Below are 21355 nucleotides of genomic sequence, written 5' to 3' on the forward strand. Positions count from 1 at the left end.
CTTGACAAAAATTCCATAAGAGAACCACTCATTTTAAGACAAAGAGGCATATTCTCCAATCAGAATATAAGTTTATATCTATATGCATATGAAACAGAGAGTAAACACATAAAATGTTGTCTCGACTCTTATAACAGCGGCGATCTTGCAATAACAGTTAAATGTTAACTTAACATGCAGCGAATCCTCGCAAGTAAATAAACTTAACAAACAAACATACCTCTATGCATATGTATAGGTACATCCACACGTACATGTGCACATGTTATTATTGCACACATATCTGTATTTTTCGCTACGTCTGCACATTGGCGGAGGAGGGCTTTGTTGGTGGGCCTTTGTCGGCATTCCTTTTTGCGCCTTGTCCGCACGCAGGCGAAAAAAAAACAAAAGCCACATGGCAATTGATAGACGCTTGCCAGCGGTTTGCCCAGTTGAAATGTAAACAAACTGTCAAGTGATCAATGAATGGATGCTTCAAGTGGTCAAGTGCTCCCACAACCTGCTGCTGTTTGGCTTTGGCTCGCAAACGAAGCCCTGAGGGCAGCTTTTTCAAGCTGTGATTCAGCGCGTATTTGTTTTGTCTATTTATCGACTTAATTGGCCTGTTGCGGGCAATTCAATTAGCCGCCCGAAGCTGACATAAAGCTCAAGTTACATCCATTAACCAAATGAGTCAAAGATCAGCGCGCTCCACGAAGCTTTCAGGCGAATTGAATGCACATGTTGAATAGCAGCAAAAAGCACAGCAATAACTGTACATCTGACAAGTCAATTATATTCGTACAGTGCCCGTCATAATTAGTTGCATTTGCTTGCAGTAGTAGTAAATGTGGTTACTTATGGCAAACATTTAAGGCGATTCAAAAGAGTGAAGAGATTAGCCTGGTATATTATTATTATTTTTTCGACTATAAATTGTAATTTCAGTTAGTTTTTGCTTATGCTTGGATTGGAAAAGAACTTATAGCCTATGCCTAAAACCAGTTTATGAATCCTTTGATTACAAAATTAACCCTCAATGCTTCGTTAAGTCTCTTATATCTCTGAATACTGAATTAAAGTCTTGTATTTGAAAAGTTTTTGAAGAACAAATTCCCTTCGAAATGCAAATATTTAAACTTTGGCCAAATTCTCACCCTTTTTCCACAGCTTAAAGTGGAATTTGAAAAGCCCATATATAAAGAAAACTGCTTTCAATCTCCGACAGTTGTTGGGAGGTTATCAAAAAATGGGTTTTTCCCAGTTGAACTTCATTTCAAAATCTTCTTTATTGCCTACACTTATCTCTGGCAAGGAGAAGCCAAGGCAATTGAATTCGCAGATAAGACTAAGATGGTTGCCCGATTGTGAGCATATTAAACTCCAAAGTTTATTTATGTATATTGTTGTATACCTTCTGTGAGGTATAGGTCCAAATGACACGTAGGACGTTCTATGGTTAATGTAGGGTAATAAATGTTGCCTTGTGCCTAAGGTGTACGTGTTCAAAGTCAGTTTTTTTTCTATGCAGGGGCAACGACAACGGCAATTATCATTATGATATAATATATGAATACGATAATAGCCGATGTGATGAGATCCAAAAGCAACACAATTTGGATTAGAAATTTTTTGTTATTTTTTTTTTGGGTGGTCTCAAATTGTTTTATAGCCAAAAATCGATTTGCGAAAGCAACCAAAACGAGCCGCGCAATTGCCAATTAATTTGATGGCTTTGAAAACAATTGAACAAAACGTGTAAACACACATATATATATATATATATATATATGCACACATTTGTATAAACATATTTGTATTAATAAGCTCAAAACGTGCCCCGTCTGCCATCCAGCCGGATCCGCAGTACGAGCCTCAAGACCTATTCCGTGGTATTCCCGAATTATGCGCGTTGACATTGTCTCGAAGAGGAGTTTTTTTTTTTTTTTTGAAAACTGGTTTCGCGCTTCAGCATTGAGCCTCAAGTGCCGGCAATTGCATGAATATACAAAAACTATATATACATATTGTCAAAGATTCGGCAATTACGACAATAATATAAAACTTGTGGGCAGCTCGATCATAAAAATCACATTTTAATCGCTCGCCAGGCATCCAAGGCTTCCCCCAAATTGAAGATCACATTGCGCTGGATGCCAAAGCGAAAAAAGAAACATAACCAAAAGAAACTGACCTTGACACTCTCGTTGGCTGGAGAGCGAGATGTCCAAATACTTATGGGCGCCACAGTTAAATGAGTTCCCAATTAGCGATCTTAACGTTAAGATAGTTTGCTCAAATATTTAAACGACTTGATTAAAACTTGTATCATGTGAACTTCTTGCGCGCACTCACTTAACTTTAAGTTTTTCAATTATCTTTGACACATATAAAGTTGAAGGTTTGAACCTAACGTATTTTCACTTAATTAAATTTTCTTCGCGTTTGTTTAACCGCTGCCGAACTTCTTGTTTGGCCAATTCGCTGCAACTGAGCGATTGCTTGGGCAATTGTCTGCAGCTGTTAGATAACAGCAGCTGCGCTGTTAAGTTGCACAAAAAGCTCTCGCCGCACACGCTTAACAGAAAGTTAAATGTGACTCGGTTGAAGACTTTCAATTTATACAGTGGCGGACAAAATAAACGGCTCACTTACATTCACATTGTTCAAGGCGGGGTATTTCTTTAAATAGCAGCACATATTTTAGGTACATATAATTGTACTTAATCCCGATGTTACGCTCTATATAAAAAGAACAACTTTGTTAAAGCAGATTCTCTATGTGTATCTCAGTTTTATACCAATTTAAGAAACTGGTTCCATTCAAGTTTCAGTTGAAGATCCAGTTCACAGCACAGCAAAATTTAAACTTCCTGAAGGAAACGTCTGCGTTTTAAGGAAATGTTATAGACCTAACAATTGAAAATTAGACAATTATGTTTTTAACAGACTACCTTAATGACAACATAATTAATTATTGCATTGTTTATTCCTAGGACACGCAAAGGACAAGCCCTAAGCTTGAGGACTAGTTAACATAGAGCTCCAAAAGTAACACATTTAAGAGCATATCGAAGTACTTTTCAAGGAATTAAGCAACTCTTTGTAGATTATCAAATAACAATATCTTAAGCGTTCAATTAATAATTTAATCAAATGTGAAATTTGTGTATGACAAAAACAATAAACTATAAAGCCTGCCTGAAGATACCCTAACAAAAAAAAATTCCTTTCATTTCCAGGAAATTGGAATTGGAATTGAGAGTAGAACGAAGCGAATCAATTCCATATTTCGTATTCAGTTACTGGACCCCTTGCACTGCTGCCCTTTCGTTCCGCCTGCACTTGCTCTTGCAAAGGCTTTTGGTGCAGAAGCGATTCTTGTTGCCACCGCAGCCGTTGTAGGAGAGTCTCCTGCAGGTTCGGCTCCTGGTATCGTACCACCACATATAGATGTTGGCATTGCCGTAGCAGACGGTCTCATTGGAGTATCCTTCGCTTTTGCCGCCTATGCAAGCTGGTTGGCTATCTGTAGAGTGTTAAGAACTTGTTAATGCCCCGCATAATTTTATGGCTGTGAGGAGAAGGTGCCACAATTAGTTACCTGCAACACCACCGCGACAGACCTTCGCCTGTGCCCCAGTGTGGGCCACAAAGAAAGCCAGGCCAGCCAGGATCAGAGAGAATTTCATTCTGCAGAAACTCGCTAAACTCAGCTCGATCTGAACTGACTTTAAACTGAACATTCGCAGCGCCTATATAGCCAATCGATAGGAGAAACTGCAGTTGGGGCCAGAACCCAAACGCGACAGCTGTTCCACAACTTGGCACTTTGAGGAGACTTTACAACAAAGGCCCTTATCAGGGTGCTAAATACAAGTTCTGATTCGAAGTTTGAGGAAAACTTTCGATTTAGCTGAAACATCTGTGGCCATGGTTCAAGCAATTGCAAAGAGCAAAAGAAAAGAAACGAATAAACTCGGAATACCTTAGATGTGTTAGCTGACATTTTAAGATGCAAACCTAGGTTAATTTCCAAAGTCGGCATTTTTAACACTTCTTCTGCCGAGGCTATAAGAACTATAGGAAGAAAGAAAGCCTAAGATAAACAAATTAACATAATGATTTAAATGAGAGCAAAATTAAGATTAATGATTAGTTAATAAACATTTTGACTACTTCCTCTATGAGAAGTGAACTATGCAAAAAAAAAGTATATCAACAAACTTTCACAAAAATATTTTAAAACCAATTTAAACCCAAAAACAAAAAGTTGCATACAAACGTGTTTCGCGATCTTTCCACAATTACGGCTGGCATTTTTGAAAGCATCCATATCCTAGTAAAATCCTCAGCCAATCAGTCGGGACCAACAGTTTTACCTATAAAGATATATCTTTTAGTTTGACATTTGATCTGAGGTATACAATTTAAAAGTCGCCGCTCGAATTAGCTATCGATACACAAACAAGTATCGATACCCAGGGAACACCGCGAGGAGGCCATCACTAATGCAATGGGGCCATGTATTAACATGGCCTTCGAGTCGACTTGAAATGCTTTAATTTTTGAAATTAAAACATTTCCATGTTCCCCAACGCTCACATTTAGCTGTTATACATTCTTACCTTCACAAGGTGTGCTATCGTAAGCACACATTTATCTGATGGTGAATATTATTCGTATTGCATGCATTCTTTCGGCCTGTCCATTACGTCTGGCTGTAAAGAGAACGCTTATTAGAATTTGAATAACTTATAATTTGTAGCTTAAAGTTAGAGCTTTTCTAATACTAATCGATGCGTGTTTAACTCCTTTAAACGTAATCCCTGTCATTGACAGATGCAATTACAAAAATATATAGACAAGTATAAATGTTGCAGAAGACAAAATGAGGCAAATCAAATATATCGATATGTCGATGTCTAGTTCATTTGATACAGCACGAACGAACGCAACGTTCACTTTGTTTTCTCTAATCGTTCATTGTTCACGTTCACGATGAATTTGTTCACGAATGAACATTTACTGCCAAAGATTGCGAGCTCTGGTCTCTTTGGTCTGCTTGCCAACAGTAAGAAGTCAAGGGAACTTTGGTATGATCATGCTAAATACCGATTTAAATGCATATATATTGTATAGTTAGTAGTATATACTCTTCGTTATAAAAATACTTGATCTGACATAGAAATTAAGAGTTCGTATTGTGCCTTAAAGCTCCCGCACGAAAATGGTTGAGCGTAAATAAATGCGCATTTTACGAATATTTTTGAGCTGATGCTCCGGCTCTTGATAAACGATATGTGCTCATCCGATGGCTCTGGTCCACCTGGTTAAGTCTGAAAGTATACATTTAATATATATATATATGACGAACTATTTTACAGATAAAAGATGATTTCCAAGAGGATGCAGGATGCGTTAGTTAGTTGACCCGAAAAATTAAAAAAAGCATACCAAGAAATCGAAAAATCACAAAACCACAAAAAGACACAAAGACAACACAGAAGCAAGAAAAGCAGGCAAATTGGTTAGTAACACAAATTTAAAGGAAAACAAAAACACAAGGGGAACAGCGTGCACCAAGAACAACATTGAATAACCAATTGCTTTTACCTAATTCAGGATATTCGGACCGATCTTATTGGCAGCTCCATTCCTGTCTTGGAGTGCGATTTCTTCTTCGGAGTCGCTGCCATCTTCGGCTGATTCTATGCCCCGAATACTTTTGCCAAAAAAGGATGGATGAGCCCAATTATAAATGTTCATGATATCTAACTCTCTCTCTCTCTCACTCTCTCTCTCTCTCTCTCTCTCTCTGTCAATACTTACCGATTCGAGATGAGTCTCAAGACGCTGCTCTTCAGCACGAACATGATGAATATGATGACGCCCTGGGCACAATTGATGTAATCGAACAATGAAAAGATTTGCTCGAGTATCTTCTGATTTTGCGCGAAGTATGCAAATATTTCAAAGGTCCAGGTCACGCCCATGATGACAAACAGGCGCATAAACAGCGTGTATCTATATAAGTAGATCAAAAGACATTACCCATTAGACCATTATCTAGATAAGAATCTTCCATCTTCATCTATACGTTTGTCTCTCCGAATTGAGTCGCTGTTCACGCTCCCCGTGTGCCGCAACGTTCTGCAAGTCCCTCTTCACCTCCAGAATGCGAATGGCCTGCAGAAGAGCACAGTTATATATACATATATCAGATACTATATATCATCTGAGGATATCAACAAAGCACATCGGGAGAGTATCTTGGTAAACATAAAAGTTTTACATAGAACTCTTCTTCAACTTTATGATATAGTAGTAGACAGACTTGACTCTCTTAACTCGACTCTTGCTGCTGATCAAGAACATATAAACGTATCTATATAAATTCTATGTCCTATATCCTTCCCAAAATGTACACACTTAAATTTCCACATTTCTTAAACTTAGCCCCATGAAAGATGGCATATCTTACAGTCAGTATAAACATAATGATGTTGAAAAGGATTTGCAGAGCCATCGGACCATGGAAATAGAGCAGCGCAGACCAATCGTGAGCTAAGAAAGAGACGTTGATAGTTTATTCAGTCGATAAATTCGGGTTCTCAACTCACTCTTAACCCAACAATTGTAGAGCCCAACTCCTGGCATCCAGAAAAGTTCGTCATCGTCGTTGCCATCCAGTTTATAATCGACGATAACCACAATTAGGGTAAGTAGAGCAGCAACACCCCAAGCATATAGGCTGTAGATCAGGAATCGGTACTTGGGCGTATATCGTTGCACATTGTAGTTGTTGCTGCGGAAACTGCTCCACAGATCAAAACTGATGACGGTCAGCCAAAGGAAGCTAGCCATGACAGCAAAGTAGCCCACATAACCTGCGCGAGAGAGATTTGTTTAGTAAATATAATGTCTAAAGTAAAAATTGTGAACCAAACCATTTATTTTTAGAGCCTGAACCCATTGAATGGATAAAGCCCTCATTCTAGATCAGTATGAGGAGATGAGGTGCTTAGACTCAGCTGTTTCTTTCATTCAATTACTTACCATTCAACTGACACATTGACTTCGACCAGTCCTCCTTCCAGGAATCGACTAGGAGTAATGCATATGCTATAAGCAGGCTGGCCATGTAGCATGTGAAGCAATAGCCGTGTAGATTCCGTAGCTTCGGTATGAACAGGTAGACGAAGATCGTTAACAATAAACAAATGATCGAGAGCAGCCGCACTGCAAAGGATATTGGAAACGGATCAGCGATAGATTAAGCATAAGGGTAATCCATTCAAAGCCACATTTCAAGTATCAATTAAACAATATTATTCGAACGATTTCTTCTTTACAGAACGCTCGTTATTGTGGAGGACCAAAGAGCCATCCAGCTGGCGATCTACAGTGTGGTCAGAAGCTTCCCGAATGAAGGTTCCTTCTGTTTTGCCGCTCTACTCATCTACTATGTCTTCTGCAGATAGCCGAGAGCTTAGAGTATACCTCGACAGTATGGACCCACATCTGCGATTGGAATATGAACTGAATCATCAACAAGAATGTTATGATCTACAGGACACTCCAGGCTTCAGACTGGAAGTACGCCGAGATACGGTTTTGGGCGGGATCTCTGAGAGCCGGCGTTCAGTGATCTGATCAAGAAGAAATCACCTTGACACCTACTAAGATCCTAATTCCTCTGCAAGTCTGTAGTTTCTTGATATCTTGGTATCTTGGTATCTACTTAGCTTACGTATATTGTACAGCAATTGACTCTCCGGCGGGTCATTGCAGTTGTGGGGCACGAGCGTGATGACCGTTTTGTTGTCGCCAGCACTGATTGGATGCGGTTGGAGGCAGTACTCCTGCTTCGACAAGGACTTTTGATCGAAATGACGTAGTAGTCTGCCATCCTAGAAAAGCTTAGATTTATTAAAAGAAGGAACTCGCACTGGATGCCAATCAAACCTCCATCAGTGTCCATCCATGAGATTCATCGTTTAACGCATCCAGATGGAAATGTTCCGAACAGGGTACAGGCAGATCTTGCTGTACGATAAAGTCCTTCAGCACGTGCCTCCTCACCTGAGTGCCATTGGCCAGGCTTATGTTTACATAGGGATCATAGTCAACTGCCTGGGCAATATCTCCGCTGCACGTGCGTTCATTGCTGTCGAGGAAGAGATTCCTATGGCAACAGAATCGAATACAGCTGCCCAGTCGACAGGCACAGCCTCGCAGGTGCCTGGGCACCGACTCCTTCTCTCCGTCCGCCAATATCTCAAAGTCATATTCCCCAGTCTGCTCTGGCGGTATGACCAGCCCTTCGTACTGATACGAGCCGTTGGGCAGCTTGGAGCTATGCGAGAGGTCCACCGTGTCGAAGTAATCGCATCCCGGTATTTGGGCAGCTACAATCTCTAGAAATAGCAGTGTTAGCACAAGTCCCTGAAAGATATTGTCTGCGAGTATAATAGTTACCAGATTTTAATATTTAACCTAGCTCATTGGCTACTTAATCGAGTAGACAAAAAACTAACATTATCTACGGCTAGTTTAAATAGGAAAAAATTTAAATTATATTAATATTAATTAATTATTTCTTTTCAAATGTAAATAATTAATTTAAATTCGTTTAAAACTCTATCTAAAACTATGCCGGGAATTTTTTTAATTTAATTATTAAATAGGTTTTTCTATTTTTAATCTCTTTAAGCACTTTGACTGATATTCACTTTATTTTCAAAATTTTTATAGTACAATTTTGAAAATCTGGTTATACATATAATTATTTTTAGAACAAACATTTATTTAATATATATTTTGATAATCCATGCACTGCTGCAAGGTGTATATATGCTGGGAATTATATTTATTTTACTTCATTTTTAATTATTTCAATTTATTATTTAATTACTTATATCTTCAGAAATAGTTAATTAATGTAAAGCTTTCATCTAGAATTCGCATTGCGCTGACGTCAACTTTTCACTTTGTACAGTTGCGACTGCCGCTTGCAGAGCAGGGGTATCTTTTTTTTTGGTGCAAGGGAATCTGCAAACACAAATTGGTATTAAAAAAAAACATATTCAACTTACCGACTTCATGCTAAGCTCCTTTCGAAGAAGAAGACACAATGTTCTTGGTGAGTCAATGCGCCCAGACTAAACGAAAAATTCTGAGTCTTTTACAAATATGCCCGCAGAGCGGCAAATACTCTGAGCGCCAATTGTGCTGAGCTGCACGACTGCCAGATACCCTGTTTTGGCGTGAAATGCCACATACACATTTGCTAACTATTTTTTCGTTTTAAAATTCGACTGCGCGAAATTTCGAATTTTTGTTTATCTTATCTCTAGCTAAAATATATCCCCCTTACCTCTTTTCACGGGGTAGTCTCGCTCTATATATGCATGTGCCAATTTTTAATTGTATAAGTGAGATTCGCAATAAAATGATTAACGGTTCAAGTGAACCATGCAAATAAAGTAAAGTAAGCAACAAATACATGAAATACACACACACACACACACACACACACTTGCACGCTTATCTGAGCTGCTTTCATTTGACGTTGCTTTGTGACATCACTCTGGGCACACACACACACGCACACACACATATATATATGTATATGTCTGTTAAGTAGAAGACAAAGTTTATTCGGGTTTTGCTCTTGAGTAGAAAGAGAAACCCGACTAGAAGCGAAGGTTGGTCGCAGACTCGACTTCAGGTGCGATTGTTTATTATGCTTTGTAAAGTTAGCCTAGGTAAGTTATTTAAATGTTGTCGAGCAATAAATTAGAAGCTGTTCAAAACAAACCTACTATATTAATGGATTGAGCAAGAAACACGAACAACGAATGTCAAATACTCTTTTCGAAATATGGCTTGCACTGTAAAGCTTCAAAGAGCTCTAGAAATAACCGAAAAACTCAGAAATATTCTGATATTAAGAAATATTTGTCTAAACTTTCAGCAAAGCAAGCAAAATTAAACTCGCAGAAGTAACTTTTGTTGCCAGTTGCAAAAACAGCTGAGCATACCCGCTTAATACTTGGTGCGAGGCACCAGAACGTGTTTTTCAAGCGCAAATATTTAGTATGCATAGAGCTTCCAGTCTCTGGCTTTATAGCCTGAGCCCACTTCAAATATATGTGCATATATAAAATAAGGGCATAATGTTTTGCACAAAAGTATGTAACATGCAGAAAAAACAAATATATTCTTGCTAAACATCCATCCCAAGAGTCTAGAAATTAGAACTTTTGTAAGGATAGATTCTCCTAATGTCCGTGAAGTACGAGTTTCTTTCTGATAACGAATCGGCATCGAAATTTTGCTTTTTTGATCAAATCACTTAAGTTTTAGGCTTTTAGCTTTTTAAATAGTTTAAACAGATTAAGTATCTTATTTTAGCTGTTGCAAGAATTTCTGTTGTTAGAAGCAGTGCAGGGTATCCCCTGGTTTGGCACATAAGCTTTTTTTATTTGTTTTTCTCTCTCTCTCTCTCTCTCTCTCTCTTTCTCTCTTTTTCTGAGATCTCTTCCTCTTCCTGTTTGTCACCAACCAACATACAACCAGTGTTGCCAAATCAGATTTTTTCCCGTCAGATCTGGCTTTTTTGAAGTCTGACTGACGGGCTGTGGGAATTCTGACTTTTTTTTAAATAAGATTAGCTTGCTTTTCGCTTTTCTTTTATAAAATGATTTAATATTAACAAAAATGAGTCAAAACTTGAAATGAGCGAACTTAATAAACTCTTGACTTGCAAAATGTCGAAAGCTGTTTATAAGCAAAAAGTGCGTTAAGTACCCAGTTTAAAAACTGGCTCGGCAAGGAAGTTACTGACAATACATGGGCTTATTGCAGCTATTGCAAAAGCAGTATGACGGGCCAAGTTAGCCGATTTAATGCAGCCACACATGCAGCCACAAAAAAACATTTAAGTATGCTTGGTGGACATACCCAAAAAAAACTAGTAAGAGGTTCTAGTCGGGAGCTCCCGACTAGGGGATGCCCTGAACCCTCTTCTTCCAACATCAAATGCATATATATATTCTATTTTAGAAGCTAAATGTCAAGTTTGGTAACTCTAGCTCTTATTATTTACCAAAATTGCCCAAAAAACTGGATATCGATATCGATTTTAATCGATTGCTTGAAAACGGAGTAAGTTATCGATTCTCGGAAACAAACTCGATCTGCGCGGGAACTAGGAGCACCTACATCTAAAATTTTAGTCTCTAGCTCTTATAGGTTCTGAGATCCTTGCGTTCATACATACGGACGGACGGACGGATGTTGATCAAGAATATATATACTTTATGGGGTCGGAGATGCTTCCTTTTGCCTGTTACATACATTTGGATTTTGCACAAAATCAATATACCCTTATACCCATGTTTAATGGGTTCAGGGTATAAGAACACAAAATAGATTTTGCACATGGCCAGTTTAAACAGTAGAGCAACAATGTGCAGTCTTATTTATAGCCCAAAACACTGCAGTGGATCCAGTGGATCATTTGATCTGTATGCTATGCAATTCGATGACAGCAGCACGGCTAGCCGAATAAAAATGCAACGAACAAAATGCACAAATATATTAATAAATGCTTTGGCTCCTCATTTCTAAGAGGAGCTGCAAAACGATATGGTTGGATGAAACAACAAACAGTAATTATTTGCATTTAGTCGGCATTAGTGAGTCCTTGAATTTGTTGTATACTCTATTACTAATACTCTATTACTTACAACATTTGACTGATTTGCGACTTTCTTTAAAGCAGATCTAGCTTTTTTGTTTGCTCAATAAATGGCAGCACTGTATGATACAATGTGTTCTTGTGCTCAAATGTCAATAAAATACATATACATACATATGTTTGTATTCATGTGAATATGCCTCTCTAGGCGTGGTCATTGAGCATCGAGATACGCCGAGTCTGCTGTTGCTCAAAATTCCATAAATAAAACATATGTACTGTCAAAAGTTCGAAGACAATTATTGCCTTACACATACCAACATACATATGTATACAAGCTCTTCGTCATATTCCTCTATGACGGCCACATGTTAAGAGTATCTACAGAATATTCAACATATTTCTAACTCGAACGCATACTCGATCCACGCGATCCACATGAACCACGCGATTCACACGATCCACCCATTCATTCGCACAATTCACACGCTTGGGTTATTTCTCGCAGTCTACAAGCTCTTGAGCCGCTCTTTTCGTCATTCTCCCTCTCTCTCTCTCGTTCTTTCCCCTGACTCTTGGGAGGGTTTCTTTATTCTATCATAAAATGTGCCTTTGTACTCTTATGTGCTCCATATAAGTATAATAGAAAAATATATAAATATATAATTCCCATGGGAACAATCGGTCGAAAGTGCGGTTCTTGTATGAAAAAATGTGTTCTTTAGGCAATATCTCGAAAAACTACTTGGTTTATATAATGCTTGTTAGATGTGAGCATCATCGTTCTACTATATAATAGGAAATCAAAATAGAATACAAACCGATTCATTCGAACTGCCAATCGTTGTGCGTATGGGTAGAGGGTATAGGAAACAGTTGAATAATGAGCTAATGACACGTTTTCCGACACTTGCGACATGCGTTGTGAATGAGGTGTGAATAACTGGGGGTGAAAATTATGATAAATTAATAGTGGATAATTATGTGATTACATGTTGGGTTTGATTGGTTGAGGGTTAAGTGATTACATGTTGGGTTTGATTGGTTGATAGTTACGTGATGACATGTTGGGTTTGAGTACACGCTTGTTCGATTGAATGATGCCTAGGACCTGCTGTACATTTGCCTGAGCACGGCGACAATGGAATAGGACTTGCTTATAATGTACGTGAAACTGGGCAGAGTGAGATCCATAAAGCCGCCAGCCGTAAAGAGAAAGGGACGTTCCGCGTTTATCATGAAAATCAACAGAGTTTGTTTACACTTCCTGTCGAGCTCGTCCCAATTGCAGCCAAACCCAGAAGTAGGCAGCGTCTTGCTCTAAACGGAAAGATATATTACACAGGGATATATGGTATAGATATATAGAGTACCTGTTCGTAAACCTCGTTGCCGAAATAGCAATACAAGAACAATTGGCAGAGCACACAGCAGAGCAACAGGTTCATAATAATGGAGCTCTTTGAGCCGTCGCCGATGACAATTACCTGGAATGCGGTCATGGCGACAATTACCACGGAGCTGACGAACTGCAGCATGACTGGCAGATTAAAGATGCGCTCCACCCGCTGTCGCAAGCTGGAATATGATAAATATATATATATTATACATAATCCCGATAGAGTTCCTTAACTCCTTACACGATCAGCTCGCAGTGATATTTCACAATGGCCACGAGCCAGCTGTAGGGATCTATCTTGGCCTGCTCCCTGTTAGACGGACGCAGCTCATCGAAGGCCAGGTTGAGTACCTTCAGGTGCATACATATCTGGCCCATCAGCGATATGTTCAGATAGTCAATCGTCGAAGTTTCCAGCGCCAATAGAGCAACACTCAGTCCCTTGTACAGGGATTGTAGAATGCGCGGCAAGAAGTTGGGCATCTCGGCGCGATACGGAAAACGATTGCCAGCGAAATCCTCTGGCGCTGAGATCAAATGATTGCCATGATATTGAAATATTCAAATAAAATATATATTAATCATCCACTAACCGATCAGTATGTAAACAACGGCCATTGCGCCCGGCAACAGGACCAGATTAAAGTATATGAGATTTGCCAACTTGCCCTTCAGTTCCGCCTTTTGAAATGTCTCGATTTGCTGCTCGGAAAGAACACATCGACGAGTGATGCTGCTTAGCCTGGAGATAACATCCCGTAAGCATCCGTAGTGATAGCAGGTGTTGCAGGCCTAAAATGAGTTATTAAGGGAGTTTTTTTTTAATTTAACTAAATCCCCGTCTTGCTCTAGACCAGACTACAGACTCTCAATCTTTCAATATTAGTTGCCAGAAATTTGTATTTAGAAAAATTATTAAACATCTTTTCAATAAATTTTCACCAAAATCTTTCTTGTTCGCTTTCTCTTTGAATCCAAAAGAAATTTAAACAATCGCCTTTCCACGCTTATTTCACACTTATTCCACACTTGCGTGTGGAAGTCTACGAAAATACGAAGCATTTACAGCACAAAAGGCAACTAAAGAGAAAAACTCTACTTGCTAACTCTTACAGTCAGTCTGTCAATCAGTCAGTTAAAAGCTTACCTTTAGCAAGAAGACAACATGCGTCAAGGATAAGACGACGTTTTGTGTGAACGCGTCCAAGTCATGCCAATTGAGATACAGATCGTACAACTCGAAAAAGACATAGCCAAGCATTGCGAACAGAACCAGGGATCCAAAGATTATGGTGCACATCTGCTGCCGCGGCGTCTCCCGCTTCAGGCCCAACAGGGGCAGACCCACCAGGTGCGCCAGCCACAGGTTCAACTCAATGGAACCAATTCGGCCCTCGGACGCATTTGAGGGCAGAAGGCGTTGAATAGCTCGCAGCAACTTTTTCATTTTTCAATCGGAATTCCAAGTCTAGCCAACCAACTGCCTTATATAAGGCGAAAGAGCATTGCGTGCGCTACACGCCAGCCCACATTTAAATAAGTTATCCTTTAAAGTGTTTGATTATTTAATTACTATTATTTACCATATTCGGTAATCGCTCGAGCAAGCTGACAAATTGCTTGGGACCTTTACGTCATCTATTAAATAGGTGTCAGTAGAAAGCGAAAGCTCAGTTCGATTGGATAATTGTCTTGAGAGTAGCCAGCTTTCAGTAGAACTTTTCGTTAACTAATTGGGAATTATAGGCGCTCGCAATATAAATGTAAATGTATGATGCGTAAATACGTAATTGAGTTTCTCTTGGTGGAGTAAGATAAATTCTGAAGAGAATAACGACTGCAGGAATGAAGGTCGATATGTTTGCACATTAATAAAGCTTTCGATTTATCGAGTCTATGGGACTCGATTGTTTAAAACGTATTGTATTTTGATTATCAGCTTTCAGCTAAGCTTCTTTTTTGACTATTTAGTATTCCGATTATGAATCAGCTTTCAGCTAAGTCTTTCTTTCGCTATTCTCGAAGTCTATAGTAGAACTTTTCCTTAACTAGTTGAGAATTATAAACGCACGCAATATGTTCATCTTGCAAAGGCAGCATATGCCACGAATTAGAACTCTAGTTAAGACTCTTAAGTTCTTCCAACTGGAAATATTAGAACTTAGTCTTAGCTAAAGTTATATTTTCCAGCTAGATTGATTATGCCTAAGATTTGTATTACCTAGATCAAATAGGGTTGTTTTACTTTGACTTTACCTGAGTTTTTCTTCTGTCATATTGCAACATTTATTTCATTTATTCCAATATTCATAACTCCCATTAAATGGGAAAATTTCGTTATCCTTCGGTGCGACGCACACACTTCCTTTCACAAGATGCGCGAGTGCAATATCGATTATCGTTGCCCGCACAACCCCGGAAGATCATCTTCTTGCAGGATCGACTGCGGCTGTCGTAATACCACATATTATTATTGTAATATCTGCGGCATTGGCGAGTACGTGAATTGCCCTCATTTTTGCCGCCTACGCAAGATTGTCGGGGTTCTGTGGAATAGAAATTGCATTATATTCAATTCTTAAAGGATTAAAGAACAACTTAAGTGACTTACCATAAACAGCCCCAGGACAATCGTCCACCTGGGCCTGAGAGTGGGCCACAAAGAGCGCCAGGCAAGCCAAGATCAGAACGAATTTCATCTTGAAGTGGACTTTCGAACTTTGCTCAGCTTGAACTGAATTAAAACTGCAAATTTGAACGCTTTACGCACTAAATAAATGCCAAAAAAATGGATTGATTTCCTGAAAGCTGTTCCAGAAGGCGGGCAATGAATAAAAACAGGTGCTAAATTTAAATACTGAATGAAATTGCGGTCGACATATTTCCATTATATGCACAGCTGTTATTTTTAAATGGGGTTTTTTCCATTAAAGAAAATTTCAGCTCTACGAAGGTTTTTCTAACATACTTATGCGGGCATTTAAGCAAATGTATTGGATATTACAAAACTGAGCATATGGCTTTTGTTAAAAAAAAAATATATAGCTAAATGAAGTTTTTTTTGTCGTTTTTGTACCCTGCAACTGCTGAAATGACTTGAAAAGTAAGTAATAGTATAATAGGAGACATTTATATATATTCCCGATCAAGACAAACAGCTCATTGATCTCGTAATGTTCCCCTCTCTAACTGTATTGAGGCGGCGATCTCGGAAACTTTAATTGATGGCGACTTTACATTTGAAACATATTGCTCGTATCCCTAACGCAGAACGAGGTTCTTACATATTGTAGATATCTCGATAAATAGTTATCTAAGTAGATATTCGGACAACGTTTTTATATATATTCTTGATCAGCATCAATAGCCGAGTCGATCTAGCCATGTCCGTCTGTCTGTCCGTCCGTCCGCCCGTCCGTATGTATGAACGCAAGGATCTCAGAATCTATAAGAGCTAGAGACTGCAATTATAGATGTAGATGCTCCTAGTTCCCGCGCAGATCGAGTTTGTTTCCGATAATCGATAACTTACTCCGTTTCCAAGCAATCGATTAAAATCGATATCGATATCCTGTTTTTGGGCAATTTTGGTAAATAATAAGAGCTAAAGTCACCAAACTTGACATTTAGCTTCTAAAATAGAATATATATATGCATTTGATGTTGGAAGAAGAGGGTTCAGGGTATCCCCTAGTCGAAAGCTCCCGGCTAGAACCTCTTGTTATAAATATATTCAACAATTATATGAGCTGTGCTTGTACTCAACATAAGACAATGGAGTTTTGACGGCAGATAAAATGAAAATATTTTTTTTTTTTTTTTTTTAACTTAAAAATTGACAGTTGTGCGCAAATTAAAGCGTATGCGTGATATATGGAGGAAATTGAATCAGAATTAATATTTACCTGACGCATTAATTGTTTTGTATTCATCCTATTCATGAAGCACATTGTGGAAGAGCTGCAACATGTTCATCGATTGGCTATATATACGCTCGAATGTTCAGTTTTCAATCTGTTTCAAGTCGAAGAGAGTTCCTTCAAAATGAAATTTATCATAATCCTGGCGTGTCTGGTGCTCTATGTGGCCCACTCCGAGGCACAGTGGAGCACATGTCGCGGTGTTCGTAAGTAATTAGGGCATGTCTCCAGGTTATCCATAAAATTACCTTTTACTAATTTGCATTTGTTTCTCCGCAGCTAACCGGCCAATTTGCGTTGGCCGCAAGGACGAGGGCTTCGTCAGTCGGCCCATCTGCGCCAGGAATGCCAATAGGGAGATGTGGTGGTACGACAGCCTCAGTCGCTCCTGCCAGAGACTCTCCTACAAGGGCTGCGGCGGTAACAACAATCGCTATTGCACCCTACGCGATTGCCTGAGGAGGTGCAGGCCCTTTTAATGTTTGAAAGATATGAAGAAAACTGAATATTCAAATAAAACCGATTTACCTTTAAAATTTTTGTTTTTTATACTCCGTTTCCTTAAATCTCTGTCTATAGCAGCTGTGACTCGACATCTACCTAGAATAAAAATTGAGAAGGAGAAAGTACATTTTCGGCACGCCGAATATGTTATACCCTTTTAAGAGTGAAGCTCGTAAATGCTGAGTTTGATGCAAATATCTTGGAGTAAAGTACATTTTGCCATACAAAATGCAATAAATTATAATATATGTGGGATCTTGTTAAGATGCGACTCGTATATATGCAGCATAGTAAAACCATAAATACCTTATGGGGCCGGAACTATCTTCGTTAGATCAACTCGACTATTGATGCTCATATAGATTCTATACACTTAATAGGGTCGGGTATGTCTCCTTTTATACGTTACACATTTCATGACACAATTATAATACCTCTCTATAGAAAACAGCCATGCATGCCTACCAATAAATATATATTGCCTGCTTTCGGGCATTCCTCAAAATTGAAATGAATGCATCTATTCCGACAAACGTCTCGTTACACTGTACTTTAAAATAACAAAGACTTTTCGAACTGCTTCTACACTTTGGACTAACATAATTTTGTAGGTATTAAAATGTTGTCAGGAAATGTGTTATGTATGGATGAAGATGTCTTTGACCCTATAAAGTATATAGAGTCTAGATCAGCATCAACAGTCGAGTTGATATAACCAAAGACAATTGGTACAATACATTTGAATGTGGCGCAAAATTTCTAGCCTGGCTTCTCATCTGGCTTTTTTTTCATCATCGGTGTGCAAAAGCCAGATCAACGATCAGTCGAAAGGCAGCTTTTTATAAGTGAAAATATGTATATATGCAAAATATACTCTTTTCCAAGATATTTTCTTCAAAATCAGTATTTAGTAGCTTCACGATTCTCAAATATCTTGAAAACCGTAAGGCAAATGACTACAAGAGTATTAACTCTTCGGCTTGCCGAAAATATTCTTACTTTCTCTGTCTTAAACTAAAGTAATACTCACATGGGGAATGAGTTTTCGAACAATTTTCCAAGTGTGATCCAGGACATAGTCTGAACAAGTAGGCTTCCATCTAAGGCTTTTTTTTGGATGTCGTGATGTCGTGGACAAAGCGCCAAGTAGACAGTGAGACCTAAACACAATTTTACATTTTACATTTATACCACGAAATGACGTTTTCATTTATAATGCAATATCCAGTTAATTTATTTCAATATTCATCTTTCAGATTCAACCTTTTGTTTGGATTATTAGGTGCGACGCCTGCACTTGGTTTCGCAGGCTTTGCGAGTGCAATAGCGATTGTTGTTGCCGCCGCATCCCTTGTAGGACATCTTCTTGCAGGATCGGCTCCTGCTGTCGTACCACCACATCTCCCTATTGGCATTGGCGGGGCACTGGCGACCATTGGCATTTCCTTCGTTTTTACCGCCTGTGCAAGCCTGTCGGTTAGCTGTGGAATAAGAGTGGATTTATAGACATATACATATGAGAGAACTTTGACAGTTTCTTACCTGAAACGGCGCCACGGCAACTACTTGGACCTCTTGTGGGACCTCGTGTGGGAGGTCTTGTTGGAGGTCTTGTTGGAGGTCTTGTGGGAGGTCGTACGGGGGGCCTTCTCTGGGCCTGTGTGTGGGCCACAAAGATCGCCAGACAAACCAAGATCAAAATGAATTTCATGTTGAAGGTTGAAGATTGTTAAACTCTGTTGAATTCGAACTGATTTACAACCGAAAAGATGAGCGCTTATATAGCAAATCGATATGGCAGAAATATGCCCAAAATTCATTGATTTCATGGCAGCTGTGCCATGAATGCAAAGGGAGCTAAATTTAAATGCTGAATGGAATATCTTACGACTTTATTTAATTAAATGAATTGAAATGAAATGAAGGTCGATATGTTTGCATTATGCTGCACATGTGCACAGCTGTTATTTTGCGGTGGGTTTTTTCCATTCAACAAAATCTGTAACATTTATGGCCCTCCTGAGGCTATTGAACAACATTTATTTATTAAGTTCAGAATATGGGCTTTGTTTAAACAAATTATAGACCGATGTATGTGTTGTGTGATTTCAAAGGACATCAAATATTATGCGTTAGTTGCATAAAGTGCCTCAGCTTAATTTGATTATTTTTGAAAGAGGAAACTCACCGATCTGAAAGACGCCTCAGCTTTAATGTGGTGTGTGTGAGTAGAGCACAAAATGCAATTAGAACAACGACTTGGACACAGACGATATACCCGAGCAGTAAAAAAAACATTGGTTGCAAGAGATATGAACACAATTCGAGGCTCCAGAACATGGCCCAGAGAACAAAGAGGTACACAAACTGAGAGAAACTGCGAAAAGACAAAACAAAACCATTAAATCCATTGCGCGGACTGCATTCCACAAATAACTTACTCTTGTTTGTGTTGTTATAAGGATTCAATTGTTGCAACTCCACTTGATTTTTATTCCTGTTTATCCAACAATTTGTTTTCGAACTGAGCTACAAGTGTGCCATCCTAAAAAAGCTTCGATTAATAAGAGGAAAGATCTTGCAATGGATGCCAATCAAACCTTCAGTGTCCATCCATGAGATTCATCGTTTAAAGCATCCAGATGGAAGTGTTCCGAACAGGGTACAGGCAGATCTTGCTGTACGATAAAGTCCTTCAGAACGTGCCTCCTCACCAGGCTTATGTTTACATAGAGATCATAGTCAACTGCCTTGGCAATATCTCCGCTGCACGTGCGTTCATTGCTGTCGAGGAAGAGATTCCTATGGCAACAGAATCGAATACAGCTGCCCAGTCGACAGGCACAGCCTCGCAGGTGCCTGGGCACCGACTCCTTCTCTCCATCCGCCAATATCTCAAAGTCATATTCCCCAGTCTGCTCTGGCGGTATGATCAGCCCGACGAGCCGTTGGGCAGCTTGGAGCTATGCGAGAGGTCCACCGTGTCGAAGTAATCGCATCCTGGTATTTGGGCAACTACAAACTCTATAATTGGGCCTGTTAGCGCAAGTGACAGCCGCATGTTTCTGGATTTGAACTATCAGCAAATATTGTTCATAGAAAGTCTCCGCAAAGTCTTCATAGTTGTTTGCACATTGATTTATATGCAAATTAATTAGATTTAATTACAAAAAAACTGCAGGTGAGCGTCGGGAGTGCCCGACTATGGAATACCCTGAACCATCTTCGTCTTGTTGCCCAATAATATATATATGTTTATATATATAAACAATAATATATATATGTTTATATATATAAACATATATATATTATCGATATATATAGAATATAAAAAAAATATATAGAATACAATATATATATAGAATGTAGAGGAAGCTGGATATTTCGTCTCGAGTTTCAGGGTATCTTTCCGACGGGCACTTTAAAGTGGAGTGCTTATTTGGCACATATACTAGGCTATAAAGCTCTTATATAAACAAACATATAAATTGACCATCTATTTTATTCAATCGAAGTAGATCTTGTGGTCGATTGCGTTAAGTTGCCGTGCAGTCCAATTAAATGCAAAATCTGTGGTTTCGATCTACGCCAAAGGTAAGTTTTAATTTGTGAGTATATTTATTATATTATAAATAAAAAATTAGGGAAATTTGGCTACTTGCGCTGTTGATTTCCGGCAGTGTTAGCACAAGTCCTTTGTATTGCAACCCAATATTCAAAGGACCTCTGCTAACACTATTGGAAGTTACCAGCAATACACAGCAGCAGCTGGCACTCACATGAGATCTTTTTGCTAGACATGACCAATCTATAAATATATATAACCTTTCCTCCGCCTCCTCC

The 21355-nt window shown here is 38.9% G+C and overlaps 6 protein-coding genes and 2 long non-coding RNA genes across 15 annotated transcripts; 3 read left to right on the plus strand and 5 right to left on the minus strand.

Annotated features, from left to right (window-relative positions):
- Nucleotides 1–3107: 3107 nt before the first annotated feature.
- LOC115762953 (papilin-like) lies at nucleotides 3108–4152 on the minus strand. Its single transcript, XM_030705342.1, has 3 exons — nucleotides 4006–4152; nucleotides 3587–3907; nucleotides 3108–3511 (listed from the first exon to the last, which is right to left on the minus strand). The coding sequence occupies exons 2-3, from the start codon at nucleotides 3726–3728 to the stop codon at nucleotides 3285–3287; spliced, it is 369 nt and encodes a 122-aa protein (XP_030561202.1). The 5' UTR covers nucleotides 3729–3907; nucleotides 4006–4152; the 3' UTR covers nucleotides 3108–3284.
- Nucleotides 4153–5465: 1313 nt separating this feature from the next.
- Nucleotides 5466–12770, minus strand: LOC115762579 (G-protein coupled receptor Mth). Of its 2 annotated transcripts, XM_030704865.1 has the most exons (10): nucleotides 12746–12770; nucleotides 12511–12632; nucleotides 7951–8430; nucleotides 7736–7895; nucleotides 7042–7224; nucleotides 6606–6872; nucleotides 6467–6549; nucleotides 6083–6171; nucleotides 5815–6009; nucleotides 5466–5707 (listed from the first exon to the last, which is right to left on the minus strand). In XM_030704865.1, exons 1-10 carry the CDS (start codon nucleotides 12753–12755, stop codon nucleotides 5599–5601), a joined length of 1698 nt encoding a protein of 565 aa, XP_030560725.1. In that variant the 5' UTR covers nucleotides 12756–12770; the 3' UTR covers nucleotides 5466–5598. The 2 variants fall into 2 exon arrangements, with proteins under 2 accessions (XP_030560725.1, XP_030560726.1); XM_030704866.1 differs by lacking the exons at nucleotides 12511–12632; nucleotides 12746–12770 and adding an exon at nucleotides 9081–9778.
- Nucleotides 6627–7146, plus strand: LOC115762586. Of its 3 annotated transcripts, none has more exons than XR_004017814.1 (3): nucleotides 6627–6703; nucleotides 6946–7002; nucleotides 7083–7146. It is a non-coding gene; the product is annotated as an uncharacterized LOC115762586 (long non-coding RNA). The 3 variants fall into 3 exon arrangements; XR_004017813.1 differs by having other exon boundaries at nucleotides 7071–7145; XR_004017812.1 differs by lacking the exon at nucleotides 6627–6703 and adding an exon at nucleotides 6821–6894 and having other exon boundaries at nucleotides 7071–7145.
- LOC115762585 lies at nucleotides 7168–7660 on the plus strand. Its single transcript, XR_004017811.1, has 3 exons — nucleotides 7168–7270; nucleotides 7340–7394; nucleotides 7463–7660. It is a non-coding gene; the product is annotated as an uncharacterized LOC115762585 (long non-coding RNA).
- LOC115762584 lies at nucleotides 8375–17359 on the plus strand. The gene is made up of 2 exons (XM_030704872.1): nucleotides 8375–9127; nucleotides 17034–17359. Exons 1-2 carry the CDS (start codon nucleotides 9119–9121, stop codon nucleotides 17220–17222), a joined length of 198 nt encoding a protein of 65 aa, XP_030560732.1. The 5' UTR covers nucleotides 8375–9118; the 3' UTR covers nucleotides 17223–17359.
- On the minus strand, nucleotides 12785–15423 carry LOC115762580 (odorant receptor 85b-like). Its single transcript, XM_030704867.1, has 5 exons — nucleotides 15345–15423; nucleotides 13682–13880; nucleotides 13330–13615; nucleotides 13063–13267; nucleotides 12785–13009 (listed from the first exon to the last, which is right to left on the minus strand). Exons 1-5 carry the CDS (start codon nucleotides 15372–15374, stop codon nucleotides 12794–12796), a joined length of 936 nt encoding a protein of 311 aa, XP_030560727.1. The 5' UTR covers nucleotides 15375–15423; the 3' UTR covers nucleotides 12785–12793.
- LOC115762583 (kappaPI-actitoxin-Avd3c-like) lies at nucleotides 15412–17066 on the minus strand. Of its 2 annotated transcripts, none has more exons than XM_030704871.1 (3): nucleotides 16994–17066; nucleotides 15700–15822; nucleotides 15412–15634 (listed from the first exon to the last, which is right to left on the minus strand). In XM_030704871.1, exons 2-3 carry the CDS (start codon nucleotides 15785–15787, stop codon nucleotides 15426–15428), a joined length of 297 nt encoding a protein of 98 aa, XP_030560731.1. In that variant the 5' UTR covers nucleotides 15788–15822; nucleotides 16994–17066; the 3' UTR covers nucleotides 15412–15425. The 2 variants fall into 2 exon arrangements, with proteins under 2 accessions (XP_030560731.1, XP_030560730.1); XM_030704870.1 differs by having other exon boundaries at nucleotides 15700–15833; nucleotides 16994–17035.
- A 92-nt stretch (nucleotides 17360–17451) lies between the features above and the next one.
- On the minus strand, nucleotides 17452–20194 carry LOC115762581 (probable pectinesterase/pectinesterase inhibitor 47). Of its 4 annotated transcripts, XR_004017809.1 has the most exons (8): nucleotides 20113–20194; nucleotides 19954–20057; nucleotides 19701–19889; nucleotides 19055–19262; nucleotides 18776–18993; nucleotides 18543–18672; nucleotides 17537–17608; nucleotides 17452–17480 (listed from the first exon to the last, which is right to left on the minus strand). XR_004017809.1 is itself a non-coding variant. In XM_030704869.1 (5 exons), exons 4-5 carry the CDS (start codon nucleotides 19221–19223, stop codon nucleotides 18791–18793), a joined length of 372 nt encoding a protein of 123 aa, XP_030560729.1. In that variant the 5' UTR covers nucleotides 19224–19248; nucleotides 19701–19889; nucleotides 19954–20057; nucleotides 20113–20194; the 3' UTR covers nucleotides 18714–18790. The 4 variants fall into 4 exon arrangements, 2 of the variants coding, with proteins under 2 accessions (XP_030560729.1, XP_030560728.1); XM_030704869.1 differs by lacking the exons at nucleotides 17452–17480; nucleotides 17537–17608; nucleotides 18543–18672 and having other exon boundaries at nucleotides 18714–18993; nucleotides 19055–19248; XM_030704868.1 differs by lacking the exons at nucleotides 17452–17480; nucleotides 17537–17608; nucleotides 18543–18672 and having other exon boundaries at nucleotides 18714–18993.
- Nucleotides 20195–21355: the final 1161 nt, after the last annotated feature.

The sequence above is a fragment of the Drosophila novamexicana genome, unplaced genomic scaffold (assembly GCF_003285875.2).
Source record: "Drosophila novamexicana strain 15010-1031.04,08,12 unplaced genomic scaffold, DnovRS2.1 tig00000644-arrow-pilon, whole genome shotgun sequence".
Lineage (NCBI taxonomy): Eukaryota > Metazoa > Arthropoda > Insecta > Diptera > Drosophilidae > Drosophila > Drosophila novamexicana.

What these genes read in the sequence shown, in the direction of transcription:
- LOC115762953 (XM_030705342.1), bottom strand. Translation starts at nt 3,728, where the DNA reads ATGTTCAGTTTAAAGTCAGTTCAGATCGAGCTGAGTTTAGCGAGTTTC. An exon ending in CTGTCGCGGTGGTGTTGCAG is followed by an intron (nt 3,512 to 3,586) that starts GTAACTAATTGT and finishes AACACTCTACAG; the next exon opens with ATAGCCAACCAGCTTGCATA.
- LOC115762579 (XM_030704865.1), bottom strand. An exon ending in TTGGCAGTTCGAATGAATCG is followed by an intron (nt 8,431 to 12,510) that starts GTTTGTATTCTA and finishes AATATCTTTCAG; the next exon opens with GGACTTGTGCTAACACTGCT. An exon ending in TCAATTGCTGTACAATATAC is followed by an intron (nt 7,225 to 7,735) that starts GTAAGCTAAGTA and finishes TATCCTTTGCAG; the next exon opens with TGCGGCTGCTCTCGATCATT.
- LOC115762580 (XM_030704867.1), bottom strand. Translation starts at nt 15,374, where the DNA reads ATGTTGCAATATGACAGAAGAAAAACTCAG. An exon ending in CGTTGTTTACATACTGATCG is followed by an intron (nt 13,616 to 13,681) that starts GTTAGTGGATGA and finishes ATTTGATCTCAG; the next exon opens with CGCCAGAGGATTTCGCTGGC. An exon ending in GCAACGAGGTTTACGAACAG is followed by an intron (nt 13,010 to 13,062) that starts GTACTCTATATA and finishes CTTTCCGTTTAG; the next exon opens with AGCAAGACGCTGCCTACTTC.
- LOC115762583 (XM_030704871.1), bottom strand. Translation starts at nt 15,787, where the DNA reads ATGAAATTCGTTCTGATCTTGGCTTGCCTGGCGCTCTTTGTGGCCCAC. An exon ending in TTGTCCTGGGGCTGTTTATG is followed by an intron (nt 15,635 to 15,699) that starts GTAAGTCACTTA and finishes TCTATTCCACAG; the next exon opens with AACCCCGACAATCTTGCGTA.
- LOC115762581 (XM_030704869.1), bottom strand. Translation starts at nt 19,223, where the DNA reads ATGAAATTCATTTTGATCTTGGTTTGTCTGGCGATCTTTGTGGCCCAC. An exon ending in TTGCCGTGGCGCCGTTTCAG is followed by an intron (nt 18,994 to 19,054) that starts GTAAGAAACTGT and finishes CTTATTCCACAG; the next exon opens with CTAACCGACAGGCTTGCACA.